The sequence below is a fragment of the Chionomys nivalis genome, chromosome 4 (assembly GCF_950005125.1).
Source record: "Chionomys nivalis chromosome 4, mChiNiv1.1, whole genome shotgun sequence".
Lineage (NCBI taxonomy): Eukaryota > Metazoa > Chordata > Mammalia > Rodentia > Cricetidae > Chionomys > Chionomys nivalis.
The window spans coordinates 74,289,320-74,312,139 of NC_080089.1; the positions used below are offsets into that span (position 1 = coordinate 74,289,320).

Sequence of the window (22,820 nt, forward strand, 5' to 3'; positions counted from 1 at the left end):
AGAGATCCGCCTGCCTCTGCCTCCCGAGTGCTGGGATTAAAGGCGTGCACCACCACCGCCCGGCTCCATCTCAGCTTTTCATGTGGGTTCTGGGAATTCATACTTAGGTCCTCATGTTTGTGTGGCAAACAATTCTTACCCACTAAGCCATCTTACAAGCCCAACAAATAATCTTTTTTTTTTTTGGCATGAGGCACTGGGGTTGATTTCAAGGCTAACCATGCATACTAACCATACTAACCATGCATCTTCTACTAAGCCACACTTTTGTCCTGATAAGTACTGTTTCTATCTTAGAATCATTACTGTCCTCTGTAGATCACAGATCACTCATGACTCTGTTTTAAAGCATGTACTTGGTTTTGTGTGTGTGTGCGTACATGTGTGCCATTGTGTGAGTGCAGGTGTCAGAGGACTTAGAGGACTTGATTCTTTCCGTCTTGTGGCTTCCAGGGGAAAAACTTTTCTAAAAATTGTTCACATTGTCTCTGCTTAATGGTCTTCAGTGACAAGAAATCTTTCTCATAAGGCAACCCCTTTCTTCTAAGTTGTATAAAAGTTTAAGAAACTGTCATGACTTTAAAAAAGTAAAAGTAAGATTACTTTCTTTTACATTTCCGTGTGTTTAGCTTTCCTTTTAAAGTTTGTGCCTTTACCTTGACATTCATAACAGATTACGGCTGCATTGGAAACAACAACAGGAGGAAATCATACTAGAATGATACACCTCAAATGTGGCAGACAAGAGCATCAACATTAAGCTGAGGCAGGTGGCACATGCCTTTAATCCCAGCACTCAACTGGCAGAAGCAGGTGGACCTTCATGGGTCCAATGCCAGCCTCTCTACATAATGAATTCTAGGCTAACCAGAGCTACCCAGAAAGATGCTGTTTCAAACAAACAAAAAGAAGTCACCTTCTGAGTTTCAGGAGTGGGGTCAGTAAGTCATCAATGACCATTCTCTAACTCAGGTGTCAGCTTCTCAGCCAGCTTACTGGCCGTGCCCATGACCTCAAGTCCAGGCCCAGTGCATAGTGAAGCAGTGTAATGGGACAATCTTTTTATTTTAATAGCACGTAGTTCATAAAGTACCTGATTCTTAGTTTTATAAGGCCTTTTACAAGCAGAAATCCTACACCAGTAAGGAACTGATGCATTTTTTTGTGTTCTTTGTAGAATTTTTCCTTTTTGCAATCTGGTATTTTTTATTTAAACTGCTTTCAATTCCATGTATTGTTTATAGTTGTGTGTATGTATAATAAAATGTAACTAGAAAAGTGGACATTGAAAGATGATTTGAGAAATATGTATATATATATATTAAATGATATACCTTTAGATTCCTGTGATAAATAATCCACATAAAACCGCTGTTGTTTCAATATTTTGTCCTCTCTAAGTATGGATTCTCAGTTTGACATACATAGGAGCATAGAGTTAAACTTTTGAGTCTAGTCTAGAGACTCAGGTTATCTCCCTTTTCCTGCAGATACTTCGTGAGCATAAAGCAGTCATCATTCAGAAACGTGTTCGTGGCTGGCTGGCTCGTACACATTATAAGAGAACCATGCAAGCCATCATCTACCTTCAGTGCTGTTTCCGGCGGATGATGGCCAAGCGTGAGCTGAAGAAACTGAAAATTGAGGCTCGCTCTGTGGAACGCTACAAGAAGCTCCATATTGGCATGGAAAACAAGATTATGCAGCTGCAGCGCAAAGTGGATGAGCAGGTGTGTTTTTAAAGAGGCCCTAAAGCTAGAGCACAGCTGGAGACCCACAGGGTTGCTTTTAGTGGCCTTTCTTCTGGACTGACCCTGAAGAAAAAGAACAGACAGGGACTTATTTTTTAAAACACCCTACTCCAAAACTGTGTGATCATGAGCCATATTATAATTTATACTTTGCAGAATTCTTCCTCCCCTGCCTCTCATTTGTATGTGTGTCTTCTCTGACAGCTGTTGGGCACAGCAGTGGTCAGAGAAGCAGGAGGATGTACAGGCTTCTGAGGGGCCCACAGTCTACTTGCAGAGAGAAAGTGCTCTTGCTTAGCAGTAGTTACTAAGTGTTATTTTAGTACATGCAAATGATCTAAAGGTAATTAAGAATATGTAAGACATAAAGAAGGGAAGCTACAGAGAAACCCTGTCTCAAAAAAAACCAAAACCAAAACAAAGCAAAACAAAAAAGATAGCAAGGAGAGATGGGTCAAAATGAAGTAGGATTCATCAGAAAGGTTTATAAAATGAGAGGAATTTTAAGATTTTTAGTCTACTTTATCATTCTTATTCATCTTCTCCCTTGCACATAAGCTTATTTTTTGTATTAGCCCCAAGTTCTGACCTGTGGTAGACAGATACTGTCACTGAGCTAAAAATCTCAAGCCTTAAGATAAATGTAGTGGCTTAAATCTGTATTACAGATATGCAGGAAGCTGAGACGGGAGAACTGCCTCAAAGTCAAGACTACCCTAGGGTACAGTGTGAGATTATGTCTCAGAAACAGCAAATAGATACAATAAGTACAATATTGTGTATATGTATACATATCTCCACAGTCTTTTTTTTTTCAAAGAGAGAACTTGTTGAATAAAACAGGCTGGCCTTAAAGTTGTAGTCCTACTTCTGCCCAACAGGTAGATGAAATTACAGGTTTGTGTTCTCACACTTAGGTTTAATACATGATTTTTAATATTATTCGAAGGTAGTTTCAAACAACAAGTATCCATCCAGTCCCTTGTTTTGAATTAATTATTATTACTTATTTTAACTTTATGTGTATTGGTATTTTGTCTGCATGTTTGTCTGTACACTGTGTAAGAAGGCCAGAAGGTCAGATTCCCTGAAACTGGAGTTACAGATAGTTGTGAGCCCCCGTGTGGGTGCTGGAAATTGAACCAGATCTGAAAGAGCAGCCAGTGCCCTTAACCAGCAAGCCATCTCTTCATCTCCTTCCCTTATTTCTAGACTAAAAACTAGGAAACTGTGGGACTGGAAGGATATATATATATATATATATATATCAGCTGTTAAGAGCACCAGCTGTATTCCAGAAGTCCTCTGAGTTCAATTCCCAGCACCTACATGGTGGCTCATAACCATCTATAGCAATAGTCCCATGGGTCCCAATGCCCCCTTCTGGTGTGCAAATGTATATACAGACAAAAAGGACATAAATAAATCTTTTTTAAAAATTACAAACATAAGAATTTACTGAGAAACTCTATGATTATGAGAAAATCATATTTATGTTGCATATCATATAAATCAGAATTAATTGCTGTGTGCTGTTATTCATTTGTATGATGAAGAAGCCATTGTTTAGATTATGAAAAGTGCTGAGCAGGTAGGAACTAATGCCATATCATTTTCTACTTGCACTAAGGAAATGTGTTGTTACTATGTCCTGGTTCTGATGCTCAATATTGTTGAGTTGTTTTGTGTTTTGTGGGTTTGGGGGGCTCTTTGTTGTTGTTGTTTGCGACAGGTTCTCACTATTTTAGCTCTGGTTATCCTGGAACTTACTCTTTAGATCAGGCCAGCTTTGAACTCACAGAGATCCAGCTGTCTCTGCCTACTAATTGCTAGGATTAAAGGAGTGTACCACCACACCTAGCTTAATGTCATTTTTCTATGCAGGGTATATTATGATCATTTTTGTATAGCAAATTTGACCAGATCCTATCTCAGTGCTGTAATGATGTCATAAGAATTTATAAGAATGGTATAACATGCCTTTAATCTCAGCACCGCAGAGGCAGAGATAGAGGCAGGTGGCTCTCTATGAGTTTGAAACTAGCCTGGTCTCCATAGTGAGTTACAGGCCAGCGAAGGCTGCATATAAGACCCTGTCTCGGTAAAAAGGAATTCATAGCTGGACTTGGTTGTGCATGCCTATAAATCTGAGACAGAGGATCATGAGTTCTAGGCTTTTGAGTTACACAAGTTCTAGAGCAGTTGTACTAAATAGTAAGACCCAGTCTCAAAACAAAAGGAAAATCCTAAAAGAATGTAATTAACCAAAGCCTGGAAGAATCTGACTAATCACTATGGTTTTCTTACTGCATATATTTGGTCATTCATATTATAAGTATTTACTTATTGTTACTTACATTTGTATTTAAAGAATAAAGACTACAAATGCCTCATGGAGAAACTGACCAATCTGGAAGGAGTATACAACTCTGAGACTGAAAAACTACGAAATGATGTAGAACGTCTTCAGTTAAGTGAGGAGGAAGCTAAGGTTGCCACTGGGCGGGTCCTTAGTCTGCAGGAAGAAATTGCCAAACTCCGCAAAGACCTGGAACAAACTCGATCAGAGAAAAAATCCATTGAAGAACGAGCAGATAAATACAAACAAGAAACTGAGCAGGTACAAAACAGCATTCTTATCCCTGTGCCCCTTGCAGAGTAAATGCTGTCGTCCTGGCCTGGTTCAAAGACACTATATTAATTTTAATCAAAGACATAACACAAATGTCAATGGTTTATAGTTTATGCTAATGTTTCCCAAACATCTCTGCCCCATAATCAACAAGTAGGCTGTAGTCTTGAGGTAAAAACTAGTGAAAACAGAAACAAAACCCAATGAAATTGATGTCTATGTACTGTTATAGTTACCCGTTGCTGTAACAAGATGCCTCAGATTAGGTAATTTATAAAGATTAGAGGCTTATATAGCCATATTTCTGGAGGCTAAGAAGTCCAAGAGTGTGGTACCAGCATCTGGTGACGATTTTATGATTACATCTATATCAGGGATCACATGGCAAAGAAGAACAAGTGTGCAACTTTTATAGCAAAACCATTCCCTCAGTAATACATTAATCCATAAACAGGTTATCCTATTCATAAGGGCACAGTTTTTATTACCCAGTTGTCTCCCTGAGGTCCCATCTCCAGATATTAACAGTGAATTTAAGGATGTTAAGAAAAGACAGTCACATCATAACATTTATTACAGACTTTTTCAGTGTGGACTTCATGAGATGCAGACTCCTTATTCTTGGTAAGGGATGCTGTGATTCTCAGGCAGATCAAACAGAGAACTGTTAGTACCTGAATTTATAGTAGGAATTCCCATGTATACCTGTGTTAAACTATGTTAAGTCCAAGTTGGAAAAATCTAGACAGGAGCTGCTGAGCAGATGAAATTCCCAAATGTTCAGTCTCATCCATGCTTCCATGCTATGAATTTAACTTACATTAAAACTTGTTGGGCATGGGAAAATGCAGGGCTTCTAAGAAGTGGCAACGAAGTGTATTTAAACATTTCTAAAAGACCCTTACAACTGGCTTCCTGAGAGGTAGTAATTGATTTGAATGAGTCCACAAGGATCACCTTCTCTAGAGGAAAACGGGTGAATTGTCACCTGCAACTGAATGATCCTCACTTGTTTCTTCTGTGCTGGATTCTGAACGGGTACTCATTCTTTTCAGAAAGAGTTTAGCTGAACTGCAGGCAAAATTGTGTAGCCAGTACAACTGCTACCCCATCATTCATGGTACTCATAGTCCATAGAATTCCTCCTGCATCTGAGTGAGATCCACTCTGTACATAGAAAATGCAGTGCCACTGTGCAGTATCCTTTGTCATGGCAACTTTGTTCTTGCATAATTCAAATATGCATTTTAAAGGATACCCTTGAGCATTTAAGATTCTTCCTCAGTCTCTGAAAGCTTTCAAGATTCTTCTGGGAAGATGGCTTTTTTTTTTCTTTCTTTCTTTCTGTGTGTGTGTGTTTTGCTGGAGATTCATTCTCTTAAAACCTCATTACCCTCTCAAAAAGGAAGGCAAGGTCCAAGATAGACTGATAAGAAGATCCAAACAGTCAAACTTCAGGGCTCCTATAGCCCAAACATTGGTTTCTCTGCTGTCCCAAATTGTGGTAAAAAGTGGTGGATGCCAGCCCAAGTAGAATGATAAGAAAAGGTCCTAAATAAAGCTGACTCAAGCAGCTGTGAGACCACTGAATCTTTTCTCTCTGTGTTCAGGCCTGACAAAGGTGTCTTTTTCTTTCGGGTCGGTTCCCCAAAGATAATGGAGTCATTTGGGCAAAAGCCTGAACATCTTACAGCTTCACCAGGCTAGGCTCTATCACTAGACCTGATTGATATATCAGTTAAAGTGACAGATAATGATTAAAAGCACAGAGAAGATACTCTGTGAGGGACAAATAAAGGGTTCCACCTTTGCTTTTGTTTAATTGTAGTAAAATATATACTTTAATACCTACTAACTAATTTCTCTTGAGACAAGGTCTTACTACGTAGCCCTAGCTGGCCTGAATTTACTGTTAGACCAAGCCCGCCTCAAACTCATAGAGATCTGACTGTCTCTGCCTCCTAGGTGCTCAGATTTTAGGCATGTGTCACCATGCCTGGCCCCATTTCCATAATTTTTTAAAGCATGCTATTATAAGGAAATAAATACATCAGTATTTATCTAAGGTCAGTATTTATTTAAGCATGAAATTTTAAAAAAGGTCAGTTCTTAAAAAATTCTTTGAAGTTATCACATAGAAAATTCTTCCTAAAAAGATATAAAAGAGAGTATCAGAAAGCCTTTAGTGAATTCCTAAAGCTAAGATGCTTTCACACAGACAGTCAAGGTGAAACAAAGGCACCACATCTTTCCATAATTAAACAAATGTAACACACTTTACACAGTTAAAGTAGTATTCCACAGCATAAACAAATGTAACACACCTTTGCTTGGCTAAAGAAATATTCTCCAACACACAGTCCTGTGAATTGACTAAGTGCACCCATATTTATAAAAAGGAGAGAACATGAAGTTGGAAGAAAATTGTTAGGAATGGGATCCAGTAAGACTAGCAGGGTGTGAATATGGTGAAAATTCATTGTGTACATATGTGAAATTCTCAGAATAAATGAAAAAGATTTTATTTTTAAAAGAATTTATGGGTTCAGAGAGATGTCTGGGCTGTTAAGTTTGTCTTTTGCCATTCCAGAGGACCAGAGTTTAGTTTGTAGCCTATACATTTGTGATTCCAGCTCTGTGGGGTCCAGTACTCTCTTCTGGCTGCGGATACACACACACACACACACACACACACACACAAACACACACACACACACGGCATGCACTTACATATACACATATTTTTTTTAAAGACTGATATCTTCAATTTCTTTAATCTGCCCATTTTGAATTGTAGTGTTCTGTTGGTACAATGAGAAGGTGTTTGATGGCTAATCTTAGTTGTCAACTTGACACACTGAAAAGATGGGATTTCAAAGAATTGCCCCTAGCAAAATTTTCTTGGGCATGTCTGTGGGGTGTTTTCTCCATTGCTAATTGATGTGGGAAGGCCCAGCCCACTGTAATTGGTATACTCCCTAGGCATGTGGGCCTGGGCTCTGTAAGAAAGACAGCTGAGCATGAGCCTAGGAGCAAACTTAATTCAGGTTTCTTCTTCAAACTCCTGCCTTAGCTCCCCCTGATGATGGACAGTGATCTGGACATGTAAGATGAAATAAACCCTTTCCTTTACCACAGCAACAGAATCAAAATAGAACAAGGTGGTATCACTATTCTGGGAACAGATGTTTTCTAGATGCTAGTCAGATGCTAAGTGTCCATCATACAGAGTAAAACAAACACCATCACCATCCTGTTCCTCCAGGATATGTCTAGTCTATGGGAGAAAACAAATAACAAACCATTCATAAGGATGGTAAAGAGGCAAATATAGAGCTTTTCAACAGCTCAGAGAAAAGGTCTGTAATGGAGATGGTTTTTAAGAAATGTCTCTAGAGAGAATGAATTTGAGACAAGTGTGACAGGTGACAGGATGTAACTAAGTGAAGACAGGAGGCACAGAGACACAGAGACTGTTGTGGGACTTCTCGGTCTATTACAACCAGAATCTCAGTTTGGCGTTTCATTTTATAGCTGGTGTCTACTTTGAAGGAAGAAAACACTTTGCTCAAACAGGAAAAGGAGACCCTCAATCACCTCATTGTGGAGCAGGCTAAGGAGATGACAGGTAAGGTTTATGTGGGTTTAGCCTAGCATACAACAACCAATTTCAAACCTAAGTTTTGTAAGTTTGATATTATGTTACCAGTTACACAGTATTACTTAGAGCTGAGTTTTTTTTTAAAGTTTTGGCTGTCATCTACATTTACAACAAGACTCTCAAATATTTTACTAAAATTAATGAATTTATAAAGTTGATCTCTGGGCTGGCTCTATGTACTAATATAAAGTTATTCGATAATATAATATGTAGCTCTTAAAAATTTATGTGTATGAGTTTTAATTTGTAGGATTCTTACTGATTTAATAAGAATTCTTGAGATAATTTGTGGGTAGATAGTTTATGTGTTCTTTTATACAAACACACACATATATACATGCATTTGTTTCTTTGAGTCCAGACTGGCTTTGAATCTGAGGTCTACCTGCTTCACCCTCTCAGATGTGCCTTCACACTTAGCTCTTTGCATATTTTCAAACTGATGTGATTGGAAATATTTGTAGGAACAGTACAATAATTTGGTACATGTGTATGTATAATGATCAAATCAAGGTATTTCATCTTCTCAAAATTTGTCATTTGTACTTGTGGGGAACCTTCCCACTCTCCTGCTCAGCGGTACTTTGGAACCTTTATACAACTTTTCTCCTGGCTTTCCCAGTGCCCAGTGACCATTTTTTTAATACTCTTTTCTATCAGGTCAGTTTTTTTTAAAGCATCTTTATTGATTGAGAACATATACTGTTTGTCTTTCTGATCCTTTCTGATCACTTAATTTTTATTTATATTTTACTAAAATAATGAGTGTCATCCTCTTAAGTTCAATTCTCCTTGCTACCAAACTAAAAATGAGAAGTAATTTTTAAAATAAAGAACTAAGTAAATATGTACATTTCCTCTATTTATTGATTGTAGGGTTGATTAAAATGGTTATAAATAAAAGGAACCCATCAGATTGGCCTATGGGCATGGAGCATTCTCTTGATTGCTAACTGATGTAGGTGGGCCCAGCCCACTGTGGGTGGCACCATCCCTAGTGATGGATGTGGGCTGTGTAAACAAAGGGAGCCAAATGTGAGCCCTTAAGCAAGCCAGTAAGCAACATTCACCCAATGTTTCTGCTTCAGTTCCTACCTCTAAGTTCCTGCTTGAGCTCTTGTCCTGGTTTGTTTCAAAGATGGACTGTAACTTGTAAGCTAAATAAAACCCTTTCCTCTCCAAGTAGGTTTTAGTCAGTGTTTAATCACAGTAACAAATGAAGGCATTCTGAAAGTCATCCAGAGTAAAGATTAGAGTGATAGCAAGGGATGAACTGGAAGTTTCCCCTTAAGACCATGGTGATAGAGCCCTCTGTACTTTCCCTCACATAATTTCTTCCCTCCAATTAAAGAGGATGTAGAGGAACAAGAGGACATCCTGGGATTAAAAACCTTAATGAAAAAATAAGGTGACAAAAGAAGCCAGAATAAAATGTTAAAAGGGACAAAAGAAAATAGTATATATATATATATATATATATATATATATATATATATATATATTGTTATTGCTTACTAGACTCGCATGTTGTGGAAGTTTATCCAGAATTTCTTGTAATCTGGGTGTAGTGTTGTACACCCATAATCCCAGCAGTGAGGAAATTGAAGCAGGATGGACTGCATAGTTCTAATGCCAGGTTAGGCAGGGCTACATAGCAAGACTATCTCAAACAGCAAACAAAGAGGAACGTGTTGTAACCAGTGCATGAACTAGGAACTAGTGGGACCAGAGCTATAGTTCATGGAGAGCCCATAGATGAGAGTTGTCATGTATAAGCATAAGTGATTTAGTTGGGGTCATGCTTCTTTCTTTTCCTGCACTCACAGACTGCTCTCCCAGGGCTAGAAGTTCAGTTCCACTAAGAGAAACCGGAAGTCAGCAAGCCTATTTACATTCTTGAATTCTGTAGAGTCGCGTTTGTATACATATCCCCCTTCCAGTTTTGCAGGGAGGGGGTGTTTTTGTTCTGTTTAGTTCTAAAAAAAGTTTATTATAATATAGAAGCAGATTCCTAGGCAATATTTAATTCTTAGTTGAGTAAAAGGTGTGATGCTGGAATCTAGATGATAAATAATAATGGAATTGCTATTATCTTTGGAACAAAGGACAGCTATTTTTTTAAAAACTGATTTCTTAATCTCATTTGTGACCAGGTGCCCTTCCCAGTGGCTTTTGCTTTTAGCCCCTGAGTTGCTTCTGTTATTCTTTGACTTCTGCTGGAAGGCCTAGCTTCCTCATCTGTTTCTTTTGGGATGTGGCCTGACATGTCACCTGTCACCTTTTTCCCAGGCCTTGATCCTCTATATTCTCTTATTTATTTCAGAAACTATGGAGAAAAAGTTAGTAGAAGAGACAAAACAGCTGGAGCTTGACCTAAATGATGAAAGGCTGAGGTATCAGAACCTTCTGAATGAGTTTAGTCGTCTAGAGGAGCGTTATGATGACCTCAAGGAAGAGATGACCCTGATGCTGGTGAGTCTAACACTTCTTTTTTTTAAAGAGTCTTTCTATGTAACCCAGGCTAGCCTTAGACTCAATGATTCTTCAATTTTCTACCTCCTGAAGATTACAGGCATGGTCCTTCATACCTGGCGTCTGCTTTTTATTTTTAAAATTTATTTATTTATTAAGTATACAGTGTTCTGCCTGCATGCCAGAAGAAGGCACCACATCCCACCATAGATGGCTGTGACCCACCATGTGGTTGCTGGGAATTGAACTCAGGACCTCTGGAAGAGCAGCCAATGATCTTAACCTTTGAGCCATCTCTCCAGCCTCCATTCTCCTTTACTTTTTTAAGATGAGAATATTTAGTCATGTAAGTCATATATAAAAGAAACATAGGATGCATTTCAATATGCTACTTATATCTATCACCCAGTTCCCAAATAGTCAAAGTATCTCTGTTTTCTCTCCTATCCACTACCTTCCCCACTTCATAGATTATATTATGTAAAGCAATCCCAAAAGTGATGCCGTTTATCCAAAAGTACTTCAATAAAATCAGATACTTAGAGATGGGGCTATAAGGCTCCTTTGAGTCCCCTCTGTGCCTTAGGTACAGTTGGCTGGCCCACTCCACATTTTCATTCCCTCCGAGTTTTCTGAACACTGACTGATATGGTATCTTGTGCCCTAAAAGTATCACCCAGATCCCCTGAATCATCATGGTCATGATTGAGGGATCTTCAGTGAATTCTGCAATCATCTATCTACTTACCTGTCTTATTCTCACTGCTCATTCCACAAGGTTGTGTCATGTGTAAAAGTGACAGAAATTACAGTCACATATTTAACTCCTACTTATTTTTTAACCACTTATACTTTATTACCATGTAATGGATGGTTATGTCTGTCATTCAGTGTATTTTACGAATTTTCTGGTAACTTTTATTTTATCACAACACTAAAAGCATTGCTTGAACTGAGTAACTCAAAACTTTAAAAAAACAAACAAAAAACAAAGAGCCTTGAAGAAGCCCTATTGATAGAGCCCTTGCTTAGCATGGTTCTAAAGGCCTGTGTACCATTCTCAGAACTCATAAATAGGGTGTGGTAGCTCATGCCTGTAATCCAGTCCTCAGGAGGTAGAGGCAGGAGGATCAGAAATTCTAAGTCATCATTAGCTACATAGTGAGTTCAAAGTTAAACTGTTCTACATGAGACCCTGGGGACTCTGCTAATAGTCACAGGTGATCTGCATTTGGCCCTTTGGTTTCATAACAGTTCTTACCAAGCCTTTCTCATTGGGGAGATCACCCCCTTATAAGAATTTGGTTAAAACCCTTGAACATTTGACCATCTTTGCAAATTACTGAGTAGAGACTGCAATGAAGACATTGTGGATGCTGTTTCCAGTGTGTATAGTTCTATTATGTTAAATGAATTGTATTTGGGTTATTTACCTCACAGAATGTGCCTAAGCCAGGACACAAGAGAACAGACTCTACCCACAGCAGTAATGAGTCTGAATATACCTTCAGCTCTGAATTTGCAGAAACTGAAGACATTGCACCAAGGACAGAGGTACATTTTTCTGTCACTAAAAGTAAGATGTACATGGTTCTTTTGATAGGCAACATTTCTGATAACTGGCTTATATATTCTTAATCAGTTGTATGTATACATACCTATTGTACATGGTTTTGCAATGTATATACTAATTTTTTGTTTGTTTTGGTGGTAGAATTGAACCAAGAACTTTATATGTGACAAGCATTTGCTCTGTCACTGAGCAGCATCCCGAGTCCCACATTACACTTGCAGTGTTAAGTTTTGTAGCAGTAGTTACAGCTGTCTCCATCACGGTTGCGCGCAAGCAGTTTCTGCAGCAACTCAGCTGTTGGCTGCACTTGCCCTGGAGCTCTCACAGCATCTGTGGGGCTGCTGTGTGTTGGTTTGAAAGGATTGCTTTTTCCTGATTCTATAGGCTCTTGGAGTCCTGCTTTATTCCTGAGCTTCCTCACAGTTTCCATCCTGGGAAAAGGGCCACCACAACTTTCTCAGCTGTTGTAGGATAATTTCAAAATTAAATTCAAACCAGTGGTGGTAATTTTATTAATTAATTCTATTATCTTTTCATCAGTTGTGAGACTACTATTATTTTTAAGGTCAATATCAAAGTTTCACTTATTCAGTAAAGGCTTGGGTGACAAAATTAACTGATAACTGAAAATTACCCCATCCTATTTTAATATGATTCCCTTTTAAATGTCCATTCAAAGCCCAAAGGGATGATTTTCAGTTAATAACATTTTAAATATCAAGAGTGAAGTACTATCTATGATCGTTTATAGAATGGAGGATTCTGTTGCAGTTTTTGAAAGTTAAAGTTTCAAGAATATATGCATCACTAATAAATGAACAGATATTAAGATATTTGAATGAAATATTTGAGTATTTGTAGGTGTTTTTGGTGGGCCAACACAATAGCTCATTGGGTAAGGTACTTAATGTATAGCCTAAATGCCCTGACTTCAAGCCCCAGAACCTATTCTGGAAGAAGAGAACCAATTCCTACAAGTTGTTCTGTGACCTCCATACATGTACCATTTAACCTTATGAAAAGCCAAAGAATAAAATTTAAAACAGCATTGAAACGCCACCTTTGGGCAATCAACTGAGATGAAAACTTTTTGTTGAGTTATAGCAGTCACTATTGTCCCAGGAATGATTGTAGTCGTTGATGTAAGTAGAAGTTACCTCAGTCCACCAGACTTCCAAGTGTTATCTTCAGATATTATGTTCTTAGATGTGTATTTTAGAAATTAGAAACTATCTCATTGCCCATCAGGAAGACAATGACTAAACTGGGGGTTCACCTTGCTCTACAATTAGACAGATAACTGGAAAACAATTAGAGCAAGCGCCTTTGCTTGTTGAGTCGTCCCCCAGCTGTGTAGACTTAATTCTTAATCAGATTTGCTTGGGTGTATACGGATATACACCTACATTTTAATAAACGCACACAGCTTTCCACAGGCTTATTTATATATTCCACCAATATAGTATGAGACACAGTTGCTAATATAGGACATTATTAACTTTGAAATGCCGCCTTTGGGTTATCTGCCAGTCAGGTAAGAGAGAAGTAATGCCTCAGGATCGTTTAACTCACGTTTCTATAATTATTAGCTAGGATGAACATGTTTTTTGTTTTGTTCTACATTTCTTCTGTGAGTCTGACTGTTTTACTACTGAACTGTTTTCACTTTGGCTTGTGAGTCCTCTGTCTTTTACTTGATTCTTATGATCTCTGGGTTTTAGGAGCCAAGTGAGAAGAAGGTGCCTCTAGACATGTCACTGTTCCTTAAGCTCCAGAAGCGTGTCACAGAGCTGGAACAGGAGAAGCAAATAATGCAGGATGAGCTGGACCGAAAGGAAGAGCAGATGTTCCGCAGCAAGGCAAAGGTGAGCAGCAATAGCCTGTTCCAGGGCCGCGGGCAGCCCAGGCAGGTTGTCCTGTGTCTTTCTGTAGCCCCTGAGTTCCTTAGCTATGCAGCACTCGCTGAAGCTGTGAAGGCTTTGACACGTCACTGCTTTTTGTACACAGCTAAGTGTTCTAATAGTCAAAATTTGACAATTAAAATACAAAAGCTTTTACTTTATTTTTCTCCCCAGGAAGAAGAAAGACCACCAATTAGAGGTGCAGAACTGGAATATGAGTCCCTCAAGGTATTGAAAATTTCATCCCAAGACTTTGAATACTTGTTTTGACAAGAGAGCTGCTAAGAATTTGTCTTTTCCTCTGAGAACATCCTTAGCTAAATCTAGCTAAATCTTATCTGGGCACTACTTCTAGCCTCTGTTCTTTCATTTTACAAACCATTTCATCTAAGTAGGACTTCACTCTGAACAGGAGGTAGCAGCCCTGCAAGCTACAGTAGTAAAGATTATGAACTCTAGAGTCAAGCTCCCTCTCTTCTCCACCATAAAAATCTGAGGCTGAGGGGCAGACTAAAAGCATAGGGTAGCAGTCTGCTCTCTAAAACATCCCTGCCTCACATAAACATAGGTAAATGAAAGTGTTTTCTGTAGTATGAGTAAAGAAAGCCCAGATTGACACAGCTTTGGTGAGTGGTTCCCAAAGTCTGGCCCTATATTAACATAATCAATACTGCCTTGATGGAAGGTTCCTTGTTGGAAGTACAGAATTCTCGGACCTCACGCCATTAGACATAAAGTCAGGATCCTGTAATTGGGGTTTAGAAATATGTGTTTCAACAGGAACTCCAACTGGCTGTGATGCATGTTAAAGTTTGGGGCACATTGTGTCAGAGCCTCAGTATCAAAGTAAAGACATTGTCTTGATTCTGTCCCAGAAATGAGCAATGCAAAACTGATTACCAGGATTCAAAGAGAGCACTACTGAGAATTTCAGTCATTGGGAATACCCTGACCAATTTGTATGCTTGGTTTTACCCTTTATCTGCATAGTTTTACATTTACCTGCAAACAAAACCTGGGTTTTCCAGGTTTAGGATTCAGCAGTCTTCATCTCAGAGTATTCCCTGAGCAGGTCGGAGTAAATTTGCTTCTGAAATTGGAGTTGGTGATACAAACTATAATTTACATTGCTCGGTCCCACTAATGTCACACTTACCTAATCTGGGGGACCTTTCCTAAGAGTGGAGATTGATGTCCTTTCTATTAGAATTATTCTATCACTTAGGGGTTTAGTTTCCGATGTAAAGATGAAAATGACAGCAGTAAATGTCTTAGTTGGGGTTTTTATTGCTGTGAAGAGACACCATGACAATGACTACTCTTATAAAGGAAAACATTTAATTGGAGCTAGCTTACAGTTCAGAGGTTTGGTCCATTGTCATCATGGTGGGAAGGATGGTGACGTGTAGGCATACATGGTTCTGGAGAGGTAGCTGAGAGTTCTACATCCAGATGTGAAGACAACAGAAAAAGATTATGACACACTGATTATACTTGAGTATCTGAGACCTCAAAGCCCACCCCGTTGACATACTTCCTCTAACAAGGCCATTCCTACTCCAGCACAACCACACCTCCCAATAGTAGCAGTCCCTATGAGCCTGTGGGGCCATTTTTATTCAAACCACCATAGTAAACTTGTCTATCTTTTCATTCAGCGTCAAGAACTGGAGTCAGAAAACAAAAAACTGAAAAATGAGCTGAACGAGTTACGCAAAGCCCTCAGTGAGAAGAGTGCCCCAGAAGTGACTGCACCAGGTGCTCCTGCCTACCGTGTCCTCATGGAACAGCTGACCTCTGTGAGTGAGGAGCTTGATGTTCGAAAGGAAGAAGTTCTCATCTTGCGGTCTCAGCTGGTGAGCCAGAAAGAAGCCATCCAACCCAAGGTAAGCATGCATATATGTTGAGTACGAAGCATGGTGACTGGTTTTCATTTCTTCCAGTTTGTAATGAAACAAACACTTAAGAGTAGTTGCAAAATGCCACTGGGTTCCTAGGTGTCTTTCAAAGTTTAGTTTCCCACAAAGAATATCACAGTCTAAAGAGAGCCAGCTCCTAGATTACCCAGGATTTGAAAGAAATCCATGGTGTCAGCAGTACACTAAGACTTTTTTATCTGAAGGATTTAGGGAAAAAAGACACTCGATTCACTTGATGGTTTCCTTTTTTTAATTCTCTCTCTCATGCTGTTGTTCCTCTTATGATGTTCCTCTTTGTTTGTTCTCCATAGCTATATATACCCAACAAAATCTTTCAAGCACTACAGGAGTTATATTTGAAAATCATAATCCATTTCTCAAGTAGATGATAAAAACAGAGTCATCTCGACAACTCACACTCAATAAAGCTAAACAGCTTGTCACAGAGCAAGGAAGGGGCATTTTTTCTTAGTCAGCTCCTTAATTGGTGGACTGTAACTTGCAGCAGCAAAGGAAGAATCAGTCATTTTGTTATCTATCTAGAGAGGTAGTCTTATAAAGGAGTTATAAACCTTAAACTACTGAGGAGCCTAAGAAAATAAGGTAATTATGTACTGTAACCCACACTTCTGTGTGTATAAACATTTTGAACTAACAATCTGTGATCAGTAATAGTAAAAGCCAGGCTTTCTCAGAGAGTGCCCTGTTTAGAAGATAGAGGTGTGTTGTCATTTCTTTGGTTCAGGCTCAGGATTACCATAAGTCTTTTAATATCAGTTCAATAGCCACTCTCCAAGGTATAGGACACTAAAAGCATTTTAAATCTTAAAATATATTTACTGTCCCATGTGTAACTTTAGACCATACAAGAGAAAACTTGTAACTCTTTCTCAGGGCTATAAAGTAAATTATTTTTTGTAGCCCTGACCAGCCAGAACTTCTCTTCCCATGGTGTTTCTGAACAAAAGCTGTAATTAATTATTGTTCCAGTTTATCAGTCAGACCCAGCAAATAGAGCATGTGCAGCCATTAGGTTGCTTTGCACTTTTGATCCTGGCTCAACAAATAAGACAGTTGGCTATATGTCCTTGTAAATAAGATTGCTTTTCTGGGAATAATTTATCTTAAAAACCATTAGCAAGGCATCTGGTTTAATCTAAAGCTACTTTGAAGTTTTATATCAGCTGATAAAACTCAGCTTTCCTGACAGCTGGGGCAAATTCATCTGTTTTCATAATCATCACCCTGAGCTGAAGTCTAAAACATCTCCTAGGGAGAAGTTCATAGGCCTTGACTGTGTAGTATTTTTTGTATTCATGTTTATTCATCAAAACTCTGTAAAAGCTAACATTATTAATATCAGTTAGACAATACAACTTCAGGAGGGGTCATCTTGACGAGAGATGAAAATGCCCAGAAGATTAGGATGTATTCATGAGATGAGCATACTATGATATACTATGATTTGATTTGATAGGATATGATATGGATAGGGAAATTTGCAGTAGTGATTATGAAGTTATAGATCGAAGCAAAAGATATTCCGGAATCTCTAGCCTTGTGACCTGGTCTAATGAAGTTTCCCGTCAGAGAGTTTTCCTTATAGTTAGCTGACACCTTGAATATTAATTACCACCTGCTGTTCTAATGTTAATACTCACGGCAAAATGATGTTTTTAAAAAATTACTTTTGTTGTAATCCTGCTTCAGTATATTCTGAACTAAAGTAAAATACATTAAATATAATAATATACAAATTATTTTGGTACAAAGAAGCATTAAGTCTAGCTAAAATTACTTGTTAAAATTGGTCTGCTTAAGTAGAAATGTAACAAAATGGTTAGAAATGAAATCAGTTCATGGAAATTACACTCCCAGGTGTAAACAGAGACTGTGTGCTCCTTTCCCAGATGCTTAGACCCAAATAATCACACAAAAACTATATTAATTATAACACTGTTTGGTCAATGGCTTAGACATATTTCTAGATAGCTCTTACATCTTAAATTAACCCATTTCTATTATTCTGTGTATCACTACAAGGCTGTGGTCTACCAGTAAGGTTCTGGCATTTTTCTCCTTTGGCAGCTACGTGGCATCTCCCTAACTCTACCTTCTTTCTCTTTAGTTTTTCTGCCTAGCTCTATTCTGTCCTGCCATAGACTAAAGCAGCTTCTTTTATTAATCAATGGTAATAAAACATATTCACAGCATACAGAGCGAATCCCATATCATTCAGGAGTTCCCTTTAATAGGGAGAAGGTAGGAAGGGCTGTGTTCATGGAGTAAACAGAAAGCGTTCTATACTGTTATCTTTCTTGGCTCAGTCTCATCTGGTTCCAAGGCTTGAACAGACTAGCCTTGAGAAAGAAAGCCCTGTATGCCTCCTGGACAAAGACTAAATCAGTATTCTCTCCTCTCTCAGCAAATGGATAGTCTCTCTTTTTCTTTTTAAATTTATAGATAATTGTGTGGGAGAGTATATATATAATAAATATATATATATTATATATACTATATATATTGTGGAGTACATTAGATAGTCTCATAAGAAACTTTAGTGGAAATTAAAAGATTGGAAAATAAAAACGAAGCAAAGGTCATAAATACAACCTCACTAATAGAGCACATAATTTGGTAACATACCTGCCATCTTATTTAGTTCACATAGTTCATGTGACAACTGTTCTGTGATAATGGGCTGGCTCTATCTCTACACAGTCCTTGCTTGCTCAGCTCCCAGTCTTCCTGTAACACACCTTGGCTGTTCTGGAGGAGTATGCAGTATACTGAAACCTTCCAGACACCCAATGCCTTTTGTAATTCTGTGTTCCTCAATTTCTTACTATTAAGCCAATGGTGAACAGCACACAGTGAGCTAGAGTGTGAGTCATCCCAGCCAGCTCTTGTTTGTCTGTTCTACCTCTAAAGAGCTCTGAGAGACTTTCCCTGGACAATTAGCCTCCCAAAGGCCACTACTTGAATTCCTCAAAGACCTAGTATGAAATCTCACCCAGATAAATCAACAGCAGAATCAGTCTTTCATACCCCAAGCATTTTACAGCCAGGAATATTTTAAAACAAAACGACTCAGAGAAGAAGTTAAGCATTAATAATAGGAGTTCCGGCCAGGTGGTGGTGGCACCTTTAATCGCAGCATTAGGGAGGCAGAGGCAGGTAGATCTTTGTGAGTTCGAGACCTGTTAGTTCTGGTCTACAGAGCGAGTTTCAGAACAGTCAAGGCTACACAGAGAAACCCAGTCTCGAAAAATAAAAAGTTAAAAGGAAAAAAAAAGGAACTCCTATCTCCTACACATACATTAATGTCAGCCTTATGACAGTTTTGTGAATGCTAATACATTACAGTTAGTTTTACAAGAAACAACTCACAGCTTTTAAATTAACTATTGTTAATTCAGTGAAAGTATCAATTCATGAAGCTAAAGATTTATTGTTTTCTACATTTTTGTGCTTACCAACATGTGATTTTTCAGGATGACAAGGTAATTGTATATATTTTTAATATTTAATAAGTACTTCTGTTTAATCCTAACATTGACTTGCAGGTCTCTTCAATTTATGTAGTTCATGCTTTGTGACCAGGTCTGTTTTATGTTGTTTTTTAAGATTTATTTGTTTATTATTTGTGTCTGTGTGATTATGTGGAAATGAATGCCAGAATAGGCATTGTGTGTCCTCTTCTATCATTCTCCATTATTCCTCTGAGGTAGTGATTCTCTCTAACCTGGAGCTTTCATTTCCTCACTGAGGCTAGAAGCCAATAAGCCAAGCAATGCCCTGGCTCCATCCCCTCAGAACTTGGGTAACAGACATGTGTGGAATGTCTAGCTTATTACACGGGTGCTGAGATCTGAGCTCAGGTCCTCATGATTGAGAATCAAACACTCTTAAGTGCTGATACATCTCTCCAGCCCTCTCTGCCTTTTTGCCTTAGGATCTCATATAGCCTACGTTAGCCTCAAACTCACTGTATCGTTGAGGATGTCTTTGAACTCCTGGTTATCCTGCCTCCACTTCCTGAGTGTTCTGAGTACCGTTATAAGCTGCCATGCCCCGCTTCCTTTTTACTTACTAATTTCCTGTTTGACTTCTTCCTATATGAAGTCACTAGGAGAAACTGTGGTTGTAGTAGCTTCTGATCTGGATGTCAGATGGATCTCCAGGACTTCTAATTCACAGTCATCTCTGTGACTCTCTGCTGTAATTCTGGTGTCATGCACAAGTTGGGGAGGAAAAACCCTTAACTTAGAGACAGTTCTTCTGGGCACACATCGTACCAAATCTAACAAGGTTGAGGAGAAATGGAAGAGCTGAGCATGAATTCTTTACTGCTACTTTTCCCTCCCTAAGGGCAACGCCCATGGCTAGAATGAAAAGTAGCTCCTGTGAAGGTGCAGAGTTGAATCTCTCGACTCTCTTGGTTTCTGCTTTTGAGCAATAGTGGCTGCTTCATGTATGGTACAACCTTCTCAGAACTTAGAGCCGTTGCATGTGGGAAACACACAGAACACTGAGTCAAAAACTTCTCAGTGCTAAAGTGTAAATCTGAGTCCGTCTCCCAAATACCATATTCTAGCCAAGACAGGCAGAATTAAGAAAGAAGCAGCTACTTGTTCCCCAGGACATCAGCAAATGGAGTCACTCATCTTTCCTTGTCTTCATACTAGCCGAATAGATCAAGTGACCTAATTTATCAGAATTTTTAAAACACTCCAGAAAAGTCCTAAGATAGTCAAGTATAGTGTATCATTATTTGATATAAAAACTTGAGCCATTGTGAATTTTATTTATAGAGCTTAAATAAATATGAGAATATGAAATAGATTTTTCAGGGAAAGAGAAAAATTAAATTAGCAAATATATACTCTTTATAAAATAAAGCTAAAGAAATGTTTATTTGGGACCAGAATGTAGTTCAACTGGTTAAATGCTTACCTAACACATACAGAACTCTGGGTTTGATCTGTAACACTCCATAAACTGTGCTGGCTCAGTGGTGCATACCAATGATCCCAGCACTGAGGAAGATATGGCAAAAAGACCAGAAGTTCAAGGTCATCCTCAGATACCTAGAAAGTTTAAGGACAGCCTGGGCATGAGCCACCACACCTAGCTTAGAGCAAACATTGATTGAAAGATCAGACATGTTTTTAGACAAAGAGAATGACTCTTTTAGTGTGCTAAAGTTGTTATTCTTTAGAGGCAATAAATTAGTAATTTGATTTAGAGTTTTGGGGGTGTTACATGCACACACGTGCACAAAAAAGAGAAAGAGTTGCATGTGTCTGTATAAGCATACACATGAATGTCAGTTGATAACTTATGGAAGTAGATTATTTCCACCATGTGGATTCTAGAGATTGAACTCAGGTTATCGGGCTAAGTGACAAGTGCCCTTACCCACTAAGCCCTGAAATGAAAAGAATATGTTATATGTGATCCACAGTTGTGGAGTTGAGCCTTCATGTGGATTTGTGTCATTTCTCCCTTCAGAATACAATGACAGATTCCACAATACTTTTGGAAGATGTACAGAAAATGAAAGACAAAGGTGAAATAGCACAAGCATATATTGGTTTGAAAGAAACAAACAGGTAAGTTGATCCTTTCATCCACCTTGGTTTAACTGTATTAATCTGAGTCTTCAAATCAGCCTCTTGTTCAGGAAGTCAGTGTGCTAATTCATTGCTTTATTAGACATCAGCCAATCTTCAAGAAGAACCTAAGGTTTCTGATGTAAATCAACTTAACATCCCTTTCATAATATCAAATAATTGTTGATGATTGGTGTCAAAGGAAATGTTATTCACATTATGAGAAGATATGTTTATATCAAGGGCCTTGACCTTAAGCTGCCTGAAGAAGAAAACCTATTTCTCAGTTTGGACTGTCCTGGGTAGATCCTTTTCTAGTAAGGGTGTTGCTCAAGATGGTTATTTGAAGGTTTGTAGAGACAACTACAGTGTTCAATAACTGAAATATAGTGTGAAGAGAAGTTAAGATGTGTGTGCCTAGAATTCCATCAGTGGTAGCCATATAGCTCTAGAAGGGTGCCACAACTTTGAGAATGGGAGGATGAAGACTCATACCTACAATTGTCAGCGTTACTGCCAACCTCATTTCTGAACAGAGATTTAATATCATTGTACTCTAAACAGAAAAAATTACACACTGGATCATTTTGAGAGAGCATGACCAGTGGTGAAAGACAGTTCTGGAGTCTCCTAGGTATCTTGATCACAGTTCCAGGATTGGCTTGCATAAATACCCACAAATTAAATATATATGCCTTACAAAACATAAATTACTTCTTTATTTATTGGCAACAGTACAAAGGTACCTTTTCAAAGGTATTTAGTTAAATGTAAATTTAATTTATGAATTAGTTGTGATCTTTTATATTTAAGAATGTCTTATTAGCCTGGCTGTGGTGGCACATGTCTTTAATCCTAGAACTCAGGAAGAAGAGGCAGGTGGATCTCTGTAAATTCAAGGTCAGCCCGTTCTACATAGTGAGTTCTACATAGTGAGTTCCAGGACAGCCAAGGCTACAGAGAAAAACCCTGTCTCAAAACAAAACAGAATATCTTGTTATAGTAAGAGTATATACTGTCTATGCAATCCACTCAGCTATTCAGTCACTAGGTCAGGAATGTTTCTACCTCATGCCAGCACTATGTTACATTGTGGGATACAGCAGAAGACAAGTAAATGCCATCCCTTCCCACAGAGGTGATAGGCTCCTTAGATAAAGGACTGAGAATGTTTGCGTTTTAGTCTAAAGATATTAGAAAGAATTGAAGTATTTTAAGTAGAAGAATAATTGTAATGGAACAAGATTGAAAGCACAAAACCAGTTAAGAGGCTTTGCTGTAGTCCAGTGACTGAGC

General features: G+C 38.4%; 1 protein-coding gene across 3 annotated transcripts in view; it reads left to right on the plus strand.

The window, feature by feature from the left end:
- Myo5a (myosin VA) overlaps positions 1–22,820 on the plus strand; it is a 160,547-nt gene that overhangs the window by 104,830 nt on the left and 32,897 nt on the right. For all 3 annotated transcript variants that reach the window (XM_057768937.1, XM_057768935.1, XM_057768936.1), the window contains exons 21-29: positions 1,491–1,730; positions 4,123–4,371; positions 7,918–8,011; positions 10,368–10,516; positions 11,957–12,070; positions 13,811–13,954; positions 14,165–14,218; positions 15,649–15,876; positions 21,424–21,524. In XM_057768937.1, coding sequence (XP_057624920.1) covers positions 1,491–1,730; positions 4,123–4,371; positions 7,918–8,011; positions 10,368–10,516; positions 11,957–12,070; positions 13,811–13,954; positions 14,165–14,218; positions 15,649–15,876; positions 21,424–21,524 — 1,373 coding nt within the window. The remainder of the gene's footprint in view (positions 1–1,490; positions 1,731–4,122; positions 4,372–7,917; positions 8,012–10,367; positions 10,517–11,956; positions 12,071–13,810; positions 13,955–14,164; positions 14,219–15,648; positions 15,877–21,423; positions 21,525–22,820) is intronic.